At 39.7% G+C, this 12,159-nt stretch overlaps 1 protein-coding gene across 1 annotated transcript in view; it reads left to right on the plus strand.

Moving 5' to 3' along the window:
• Positions 1-12,159, plus strand: part of TKT (transketolase) — a 106,287-nt gene that overhangs the window by 82,691 nt on the left and 11,437 nt on the right. The window contains exons 12-13 of the mRNA XM_053720747.1: positions 2,122-2,215; positions 7,320-7,442. Coding sequence (XP_053576722.1) covers positions 2,122-2,215; positions 7,320-7,442 — 217 coding nt within the window. The remainder of the gene's footprint in view (positions 1-2,121; positions 2,216-7,319; positions 7,443-12,159) is intronic.

A 12,159-nucleotide genomic window follows, 5' to 3' on the forward strand; every position in this document is an offset into this window, starting at 1 on the left:
ATGTATATTCCAATAATGTTTCACTTGCAATAGTAAAAGATTTTATGAGGCCCATTTATCAAGCTCCATATGGAGCTTGTGGGCCCGTGTTTCTGGCGAATCTTCAGACTCGCCAGAAACAGCAGTTATGAAGCAGCGGTCTAAAGACCGCTGCTCCATAACCCTGTCCGCCTGCTCTGAGCAGGCGGACAGGAATCGCCACAATTCATACTCGATCGGGTTGATTGACACCTCCCTACTGGCGGCTGATTGGCCGCGAGTCTGCAGGGGGCGGCGTTGCACCAGCAGCTCACAAAAGCTGCTGGTGCAATGCTGAATACGGAGAGCGTATTACTCTCCTCATTCAGCGATGTCTGTCGGACCTGATCCGCATTGTCGGATCAGGTCAACAGACATTTGATAAATAGGCCTCTATGTGTTATTGAAATGTCAAGTTTAAGGTCCTTTAACAGCTGACAATTTGCTGTATTATTAGAAATAGTTGCTGATAATAGCAAGGTAAACCTGTAAAGAACTTCACAATAAAATATTCATATTCTTCCATTTCTTGCATTACAGAAATGACATTAATTTTCCTTATCAAATAAGCTTTAGCTTTAAAGTAATGGGAGGAGTATATTCTTTTAATATAACTTTCTTTTTATCTGTCCCGACTCCCTTACATTAAGAGCATAGTAGGAGATTAAACATGGAACATTAACCTTTTGGCTTGTTTGATCCGGTCCACAGGAAGGAACAGTCCTTTCTTCCAACATTAGGGACTTTCAGATACCAACTGTACTTTCATTTCCCTCCTCAGTATCACCGTATAAAGTCCACTCTCACCATGTTCATATCACTTCTCCCAGCTGCCATTCAATAATCAATCTGCTTCCCGCGGTATTCAGACGATTTATTAGCAAATCTGGAAACAATGATAAACAGTGGAGCACTCCTTTAGTAAAACGTAGCTTTTATCTCCCATGATTGTAAAATACAAAGAGTCGATCGTTTAGCCAACCCTAGGTGCGGACTTTTGAAATGCTAAACAATCGACTCTTTGTATTTTAAGTTTATGGGAAATAAAAGCTATGTTTTACTAAAGGAGTGCTCACTGGTTCATCATTGTTTCCGGATTTGCAAACCCATAAAGAAAATGAGATAGACAATAAACTGATTGTTGAGTCTCTTAAGATCGGAGGTTGAACTTCTTATGTCATGTCGCATATACATTATGTCAGTACTTTACAAAACATTCTTAAAATTAAATGCAATGTAACAGAAATACTCAGGGGTTGTATTTGTCAAGAACTGCCCACTTCCCCTCTCTGACTTGTTGCTGTTAAAACCACCACCACCACAACTCTCTATATTGGAAAGCAGAGCTCAAAACTGTTACATTGTTCTCAGATATAATCAGAAGCAATGCTAGGTCTGGAAACAAACTGTAAGATATTTAAAAAACAAAAATTTAATGTCCCTTTAATTTGCTGGAAAGCAGCAGGCATGTTACAGACAATCCCTTTTTCCACTTATCTGTCACAGTTAAAGGGACATTGCAAAGCTCTGATTGAGCCAGTCAGGGGCAACCGCCTTATGTAATCATTGATTACCAGTTGTTCTCTACTTGGTAGCTGCAATGCTTGCAGCTCCTGTGCGGAACTTTACCTGTGCATTTATCCCTTTTAAAGAAGTTAAAGGGATATGAAACCCAAACAAATTCATTCATGGTTCAGAAAGAACATACAATTTTAAACAACTTTCCAATTTACCTCCTTTATCAATTTTGCTTCATTTTCTTGGTATCCTTCATCGAAAGAGAAGCAATGCACTGCTGGGAAATAACTCAACACATCTGTAAGCCAATCACAAGAGACATATATGTGCAGCCACCAATCGGCAGTTAGTTCACAGCTCCTGAGCCTACCTAGGTATTTTGTCATCAAATGATACCAAGAGAACAAAGCAAATTTGATACTAGAAGTAAATTGGAAAGTTGTTTAACATTTCATGTTCTGTCTCAATCACAAAATAACATCTTTGGGTTTCATGTCCCTTTAAGCACATAGATGGCTATAGTGAATAAGGGAAAAAAATGTCATGCTCTAATAATTTTGTCATTTTGCCTTTGTGTTGCTTTAGGTGGTTGCTCAGAGCAAAGATGACCAAGTCACTGTAATTGGAGCGGCTGTGACACTGCATGAAGCCATAGCTGCTGCAGAACAGCTTAAGAAAGGTAAAATAATATTTATTTATATATAAAAACAAAATTTATGCTTACCTGATACATTTCTTTCTTTCCGGATATGGAGAGTCCACAACGTCATTCCAATTACTAGTGGGAATATCACTCCTGGCCAGCAGGAGGAGGCAAAGAACACCACAGCAAAGCTGTTAAGTGTCACTCCCCTACCCATAATCCCCAGTCATTTGACTGAAGGGAAATGGAAAAAGGAATAACACAAAGGTGTAGAGGTGCCTGAGGTTTAGTCAAAAATAACTGTCTTAATTAAGGGTTGGGTCGTGGACACTCCATATCCTGAAAAAACGAAATTTATCAGGTAAGCATACATTTTGTTTTCTTTCCTAAGATATGGAGAGTCCACAACATAATTCCAATTGCTAGTGGGAACCAATACCCAAGCTAGAGGACACAGAATGAATAGGGAGGGAGAACAAGGCAGGCAGACCTAAACAGAAGGCACCACCGCTTGAAGAACCTTTCTCCCAAAAGAGGCCTCAGCCGAGGCAAAAGTATCAAATTTTCCACAGAAGCTTCATTTTTGAAAGCACAAGAGGAGGAGATAGCCCAAGTGGAATTAGCTGTAATTCTCTCAGGAGGCTGCTGACCATAAGCACAACTAATTATACTTCTCAACCAGAGGGAAAAAGAAGTAGCCATAGCCTTCTGACCCTTGCGCTTTCCTGAGTAACAAATAAACAGGGCAGAAGACTGGAGAAAATTCTTAGTCGCCTGTAGGTAGAATTTTAGAGCATGCACAACATCCAAGTTGTGCAACAGACTTTCCTTATGAGAAGAAGGATTGGGACAGAGAGAAGGAACAACAATTTCCTGATTAATATTTCTATCCGAAACCATTTTCGGAAGAAAACCCAATTTAGTACGAAGAACCGCCTTATCTGCATGAAAGATAAGGTAAGGCGAATCACACTGCAAGGCCGAGAGTTCCGAGACTCTCCGAGCAGAAGAGATAGCAATAAGAAACAAAACTTTTCAGGATAACAACTTAATATCTATAGAATGCATTGGCTCAAACGGAGCCTGCTGCAAAACGTTAAGAACAAGGTTAAGGCTTCAAGGAGGAGCAACAGCTTTAAACACAGACCTGATTCTGACCAGGGCCTGACAAAAAGATTGAACATCTGGCACATCTGTCAGACGCTTATGTAAAAGAATAGATAAAGCAGAAATCTGACCTTTCAGAGAACTGACTGACAACCCTTTCTCCAGACCTTCCTGGAGAAAAGACAAAATCCTAGGAGTCCTGACCCTACTCCAAGAGTAGCCTTTGGATTCACACCAATAAAGGTATTTACGCCATACCTTATGGTAAATTTTATGAGTAACATGCTTGCAAGCCTGTTGCATGGTTTTAATGACTGACTCATTAATGGATGGAGGAATGGACCCTGAGTTAGAAGGTCCTTCCTCGGAAGCAACCCCCAAGGTGGCAGAGATGACATCTTTACTAGGTCTGCATACCAGATCCTGCAAGGCCATGCAGACACTCTCTCCTGTTTGATAAGAGCTATGACTCGTGGAAGGACCACAAACGGAGGAAACAAGTATGCTAGACCGAAAACCCAAGGTACCGCCAGTGCCTCTATCAGAGCAGCCTGCGGATCTCTTGACTTTGAACCGTACCTTGGAAGTTTGGCGTTCTGCTGAAGCGTCATCAAATCTAACTCCACTTGTGGGTTAACCTGGAGAACACCTCCGGATGGAGAGCCCACTCCCCGGGATGAAATGTCTGTCTGCTCAGGAAATCTGCTTCCCAGTTGTCCACTCCTGGAATGTGGATGGCAGATAGACAACAATTGTGATCTTCCGCCCACTGAATAATCCGAGCCACCTCCTTCATGGCTAAGGAACTCAGAGTTCCTCCATGATGGTTGATGTAAGCCACTGAGGTGATGGTGTCTGACTGGAACCCTACCCTATACTAAATTACAAATAGCCCTTAAAAGGGCTTTTTGCGGGGCATTGCCCCCAAGTTATCAGCTTTATTACCTGTAAAAAAAAAAGACAATACCCCCCCCAACATTACAACCCACCACCCACACACGCAACCCTACTCTAAAACCCACCCAACCCCTTAATAAAACCTAACACTACCCCCTTGAAGATCACCCTACCTTGAGACGTCTTCACCCAACCGGGCAGAAGTGGTCCTTCAGACGGTCCGAAGTCTTCATCCTATCCAGGCAGAAGTCCTCCAGACGGTCAGAAGTCTTCATCCAGGCGACATCTTCTATCTTCATCCATCCGTAGCGGAACGGGTCCATCTTCAAGACATCTGATGCGGAGCATCCTCTTCTTCTTCCGACTAACACTAAATGACGATACCTTTAAGTGACGTCATCCAAGATGGCGTCCCTTCAATTCCGATTGGCTGATAGAATTCTATCAGCCAATCGGAATTAAGGTAGAAAAATCCTATTGGCTGATGCAATCAGCCAACAGGATTGAAGTTCAATCCTATTGGCTGATCCAATCAGCCAATAGGAGTGAGCTTGCATTCTATTGGCTGATTGGATCAGCCAATAGGATTGAACTTCAATCCTATTGGCTGATTGCATCGGCCAATAGGATTTTTTCTACCTTAATTCCGATTGGCTGATAGAATTCTATCAGCCAATCGGAATTGAAGGGACGCCATCTTGGTACCGTCATTTAGTGTTAGTCGTCGGAAGAAGAGGATGCTCCGCGTCGGATGTCTTGAAGATGGACCCGCTCCACTCCGGATGGATGAAGATAGAAGATGCCGCCTGGATGAAGACTTCTGCCCGTCTGGAGGACTTCTTCTGCCCCGATAGGATGAAGACACTTCTGCCTGGTTGGGTAAAGACGTCTCAAGGTAGGGTGATCTTCAAGTGGGTAGTGTTAGGTTTTATTAAGGGGGGATTGGGTGGGTTTTAGAGTAGGGTTGGGTGTGTGGGTGGTGGGTTGTAATGTTGGTGGGGGGTATTGTCTTTTTTTTTATAGGTAATAGAGCTGATTACTTTGGGGCAATGCCCCGCAAAAAGCCCTTTTAAGGGCTATTTGTAATTTAGTATAGGGTAGGGATTTTTATTATTTTGGGGGGCTTTTTAATTTTATTAGGGGGATTAGATTAGGTGTAATTAGTTTTAAATTTTTTTAATTATTTTATTTGTTTCATAATTTAGTTTTTTTTAATTTAATTGTAATTAATTGTAGTTAATTTAGGTAATTTATTTAATGATAGTGTAGTGTTAGGTGTAATTGTAACTTAGGTTAGGATTTATTTTACAGGTATATTTGTATTTATTTTAACTAGGAAGTTATTAAATAGTTAATAACTATTTAATAACTATTCTACCTAGTTAAAATAAATACAAAGTTGCCTGTAAAATAAAAATAAACCCTAAGCTAGATACAATGTAACAATTAGTTATATTGTAGCTATCTTGGGGTTTATTTTATCGGTAAGTATTTAGTTTTAAATAGGAATAATTTAGTTAATTGTAGTAATTTTATTTAGAATTTTTTAAATTATGTTTAAGTTAGGGGGTGTTAGGTTTAGGGTTAGACTTAGGTTTAGGGGGTAATACATTTAATATAGTTGTGGCGACGTTGGGGGCTGCAGATTAGAGGTTAATAAATGTAGGTAGGTGTCGGCGATGTTAGGGACGGCAGATTAGGGGTTAATAAAATGTAACTAATGTTTGCGAGGCGGGAGTGCAGCGGTTTAGGGGTTAATATATTTATTGAAGTGGTGACGATGTCCGGTCGGCAGATTAGGGGTTAAAAAATGTATTTAAGTGTTTGCAATGTGGGGGGGGGGCTCGGTTTAGGGGTTAATAGGTAGTTTATGGGTGTTAGTGTACTTTTTATCACTTTAGTTAAGAGTTTTATGTTACGGCGTTAGCCCATAAAACTCTTAACTACTGATTTTTAAATGCGGTAGGAGTCTTGACAGGAGAGGGTGTACCGCTAACTTTTTCCAAGACTTGTAATACCGGCATTAGGCAAATCCCATTAAAAAGATAGGATACGCAATTTACGTAAATGGATTTGTGGTATGCTCGAGTTGCGGAAGAAAAGTGAGCGGTACACCTGTACCTGCCAGACTCGTAATACCAGTGGGCGTTAAAAGGGACCTCTCAACGCTGCTTTTTAAGGCTAACGCAATACTCGTAATCTAGACGAAAGTAAAGACCACCTCACAAATTCCTAACTGCTTAAAAGCCACCACTACTCTACTGTAGAGATTGATGTGGACTCCGCTAAACCCAAATCCTTGCTTGCAGGGAAAAGTACCCAAAAAAGGAATTTATATCTTCAGACACCAAACTTCACCTCCTCCATTGTACAGAGGCAAAGAGAATGACACTTAAAGGGACACTGAACCCAAATTTTTTCTTTTGTGATTCAGATAGATCATGCAATTTTAAGCAACTTTCTAATGTACTCCTATTATAAATTTTTCTTCGTTCTATTGCTATCTTTATTTGAAAAAGAAGGCATCTAAACTTTTTTTTGGATCAGACATCTGGACAGCACTTTTTTATTGATGGATGAATGTATACACCAATCAGCAAGGACAACCCAGGTTGTTCACCAAAAATGGGCCGGCATGTAAACTTACATTCTTGCATTTCAAATAAAGATACCAAGAGAATGAAGAAAATTTGATAATAGGAGAAAATAAGAAAGTTGCTTAAAATGTAATCATCCTCTATCTGAATCACGAAAGAAAAAATTTGGATTCAGTGTATCTTTAACAGTTTTGCTGTGGTTCTCTTTGCCTCCTACTGCTGGTCAGGAGTGATATTCCCACTAGTAATTGAAATAACATTGTGGACTCTCCATATCTTAGGAAAGAAATAACTATTTTCCTTCTGTACACTCACTAATCCAAGTAACTTCAAGACTGTATATGTGATAATATGAAAATACTGATTTCTCCATCACAAACACTTATTTTGTTTTGCATTATTTTTACTGTTAATATAATTATTATTTAGGAAAAAAACAACGTGGTTTTAAAATGTTAAGAATAAACTATTATTATTAAACTTCTATTACACACTATCAATGAGGCTTCATGTGGATTGTTTCTGTTTTATTGTTGTAGACAAAATCAACATCAGAATCATTGACCTGTTCACAATCAAACCCCTGGACGTCAGTACAATTCTGGAAAGTGCAAAAGCAACTAAAGGTCGTATAATAACCGTGGAGGATCATTACCATGAAGGTGAGAGAATATTATAGGCAGATCCCATTTAATTTAAAGAAAATAAAGGTTGTGTATAGCTTGAAAAACAAAATTTCTTTCATGTAAGTGGCAAGAGTCCATGAGCTAGTGACGTACGAGATATACATTCCTACCAGCAGGTGGCAAGGTTTCCCAAACCTCAAAATGCCTATAAATACACCACCCACCACACATATACCTCAGTTTTAAAAACTTTGCCTCCTATGGAGGTGGTGAAGTAAGTTGTGCTTGATTTCTTCTGTGATATGCTCTTCTAAGCATTCTGAAGCCCAATTCCTCTCAGAGTACAGTGTTTGTCAGAGGGATGTGAAGGGAGTATTGCCTGTTGATTTAGTGATTTCACCCATGGGAAATCCTTTCAAAGGCTCTCTGTAATCGGTCACAGGGATTCATCTCGTGCCTCCCTTTTCAGATCGACGTTATACTCCTATACCATTACCTCTGATGATGTTTTTCAGTACTGGTTTGGGTGTCTGCTATATGTGGATTGGGTGTCTGCTATATGTGGATTGGGTGTCTTCCGGCAAGTATGTATCATTTTTTAAGACACTCTCAGCAATGTTTGGCACTTTATGTTATAAAGTTTTAAATACTGTATATGTATTTACTTATATTTGCCAAGAGTCAGGTCTATGTATATTTCCCTTTTTCTGCAGTCTATCAGTTTCACTATGGCATTTATATTCTGGAAGATTATTTTTTCTTACCTTCGGCTCTAGTTTTCTCAATTTGACTTTATTTTACAAAATTTTCGCGGGCAAACTAGGCTCACAAGGACGCAACATGCCGTTCTTTATGTCGTCATTCTTGGTGCGGAAATTTGTTTACCGCGAAATTGCGTCTAAGGTAATGCAAGTTTCATAATTTCCTTCGTCTTTGTTGACGTACGTTGTTTTGGTACGAAGTCGCGCTTGTTATGACGCGAGTTGCGTCATTTCCTGATGTTAGCTTTGGCGCCAAATTTTTTTTTCTGAACTTACTTTTGCGTCATACTTGGCGCCAAAAGATTTTGTATATTACCCCTCTTCCTTTATGACTTCTGGTTCTCTTCATATTATCAAGAGCTTAATGCTATAATGCTTATTTGTTTGCATTTTACTTTAGCGTAAGCATTTTTTTCCCCATTCCTGAAACTGCTATATGAGGAAATTAGATATTTTGTTTAAATGTTTTTTTCTTTTTAGATTTTGCAAGATGTCTCAGTCTGATCCTGCCTCTGATGTTGCTGTAGAATCCATGCTGCCTGAATACAGTTCCTTCTGGGAAGAAGGATTAGGACAAAAAGAGGGAACAACAATTTCCTGATTAATATTGCGATACAACACTACCTTAGGGAGAAACCCCAGCTTAGTACGGAGGACCGTCTTATCAGCATGAAAAATAAGATAAGGGGAATCACACTGCAGAGCCGAAAGTTCGGAAACTCTGCGAGCAGAAGAAATAGCAATAAGAAACAAAACCTTCCAAGATAAAAATGTAATATCAACCGACTGCATCGGCTCAAACGGAGCCTGCTGCAAAACTTTAAGAACAAGATTAAGGCTCCAATGAGGAGCAACAGATTTAAACACAGGCTTGATTCTAACCAAGGCCTGAACAAAAGACGGAACATCTGGCAGAACTGCCAGATGTTTATGCAAAAGAATAGACAAAGCAGAAATCTGACCTTTCAGGGTACTGACTAACTACCCTTTTAACAGGTCCTCCTGAAGAAAAGCCAAAATTCAAGGAACCCTTACTTTGTTCCAAGAAAAACCCTTTGAATCACACCAATGAAAGTATTTACACCATACCTTATGGTAAATTCTATGAGTAACCGGTTTACGAGCCTGAAGCATAGTATCTATGACTTTCTCAGAGAAGCCAGGTCTCGCAAAAACTAGACGTTCAATCTCCAAGCAGACCTCCACATTCCCAATTGATATTAGAGTCCGGTCCGGTCCAGTATGGGTACCATAATAGACATAGCAGTGTCCATATTAGGGGGTTCTTTAATGTGGTGCTGCATACTTCATCAGTGGTTATTTTGTGTTGGCAGTCCCCCCACCCCCATGTATATTATCTATAGGTACCTATAATAATGATGTCCTCTCTGGTATCCCCGTGCTCTATGACCTCTGGTCCGGGTCATGTACACAGGCCGCCCTCTTCCTATGTTTTCTCCCTGCGCTGTCTGTTCTATATCGGAGTCCTCTGTTAAAAAACTCAAAGAGGACTCTGAACCGCTGCAGGGATCCTCCGTTGTCCGATGTTTCTTGCCTCTTCGTCATGCTGGCTCACGGGGTGTAACTCCTCCCCTTCCTTGCATCATAGACAGGCTCCATCGATAGACAGCGTCATTGCTGTAATCCTGTTCGTCTATAGCAAATTTCTTTCTCTTTCTTGCTTCCAACTCTTTACGGTAAGTAATCACAGATTTTTCAATCTCAGTGATCATCTTACTGTATTCATCAGGTGGGGTTGTTACCTTCAGTTGTTCCTTTTGGGTGGATATCTTTTCCTTATATGCAGCAATCTCCCTCTGGGCATATTCTACCGTCCAGGTAATGATGTCAATCGAGCATCTGTTGATTATGCTCTCAAATTTATTGCAATAGTCCTTGCGGTCGGCAAAGAGTGTGGGACAAGTAGACATCCTTAAGCCTCAAGGGATTCTGTGTACCTTGAAATACTCGGAAAGAGTAATTGCATGCAGTTCCGGGATCATCTGTTTTTTGCTGTCTTTCTCCAATTGTCTGCTGTTTATTTCAGCTGGTGCAAATTTGAGAAAGTCTCTATTGCCAAACACATTGGAATTAATTAGCAATGCAGCTTCTTCATTATAACCAAAAACATTAGGACCAATAGTATTTACATTTTCATTTTCATTTTGTAGGTTACCTTCTGCCATTGTGGTGCAAGTCTCCCTCAGAGGCTGAGATACACAGAAAAACAGAAAGTGGGGAACAGCAACCAAACAATCAGGCACGAGAGCAAGGAGTCAGCCATCTCTCCGTATCAGTAAATCTTAAAAAAAAAAAAGATACTCCAGCATTGGCAGATATCATCAACTGACCTTTATTGTACCATGGTCCACAAAAACGTTTCAGACCCTCATTAGCTCCTTAGTCATGTTTACCTGAGTATACAAAGAGACCACCTTTATACATGTTCACAGGTGCAAATCAATCACCCATTAATTATGTTACAGCGCCATCTAGTGTGGATAATTTTTATATCTACACTTTAGATGTATGTAGCTTACAGTATTAAGCATGTGAGTGGCACAACAGCAGTTCAAGCTTTATTAAGATCTGAGGGTATTTATACTGAGGATCAAATCAGCTTTCTTTTAGAACTACTTGACATCATCTTGTATCAGAATTATTTTCTCTTTAAAGACACTGTTTATTTGCAAAAACAGGGCACTGCCATGGGCTCCAATGTTGCCCCTACACACGCCAATATTTTTATGGGCAGCTGTGAGAAGCACTTTGTGTATCCTCACAAGCTGTTCATGCTCTATGGTGCCTCCTGGTGGAGGTACATAGATGATATTTTTGGCGTGTGGAGGGGCGACATTGAGAGCCTCATAGCATTTGTTGATGATTTAAATAGATCGGTTTTGGGATTAAAATTTACTCTGATGGCTAGTGAAACCTCTGTCAATTTTTTGGATACAGTAATTTATAAAGAAAATGGCTTTCTCAAGACAGATCTATATACCAAGCCGACGGACAAGAATAGCCTTTTGAGGTATGATAGCCACCACTCACTAAATGTTTTTAAAGCGCTGCCTAAAAGTCAGTTTACACGAGTGAAGAGGATAGTCTGTGATCCTCAACAATGTAATAAGAGACTGGAAGAAATGGCTAATAAGTTCAAAAACAGGGGCTATCCAAATCACTTAATAGATAAACAGAAACAGGAGGTCATTACCAAACAGGTAGTGGAACAAAGAAAGGCAAATAAAGAAGAGAGGTTAATTTGTATAAGCAAATACAATCATATGGTTAATTGTATTACTCATATCCTCAAAAGACATTGGCATATTCTGAAAAATCTGAATCCACTGGTTAGAGCTTTTGATAAACCCCCAATGTCAGCATATAAGCGGAATAAAAATATTAAGGGCTATTTAGTCCGAGCTGACATAGGTAGTGAGAAAATTAATATGGAAAAGACTATAGGCCCAGGTAAGACAGGTTGTTACCCATGCTTAAGTTGCAGTAACTGTAACTGCATGATTAGGGGAGAATTCTTCTATCACCCCACATAAGGTACAAAATATAGGATCAGACAATATTTAACATGTAGATCCAAGTACATAATATATCTCATTAAATGTCCATGTGGTCTTAATTATATTGGCAAGTCTTCTAGAGAAGCTAGAGAGCTTATCACGCAACACAAATCTAACATAAGATGTAATAATAAGGATGCCCCTGTTTCATCACACTTTATTGAAGCAGGACATAACATCAGCCAATTACACTTTCAGATTATTGAGAGAGTAGATACCTCCAGGAGGGGTGGTGATATAGAATTTCTGCTTAAAACCAGGGAAATGCATTGGATCAACAAGCTACAAACCTTGAAACCAAGGGGCCTTAATAAGGACGTTTACTGGTCACTCTTCAGATAAATACATCCTTGCTTATGGATTGCTTATCTATCTATCTATCTATCTATCTATCTATCTATCTATCGGGTTCTT

This window comes from Bombina bombina, chromosome 7, assembly GCF_027579735.1.
Source record: "Bombina bombina isolate aBomBom1 chromosome 7, aBomBom1.pri, whole genome shotgun sequence".
Taxonomy (NCBI): domain Eukaryota; kingdom Metazoa; phylum Chordata; class Amphibia; order Anura; family Bombinatoridae; genus Bombina; species Bombina bombina.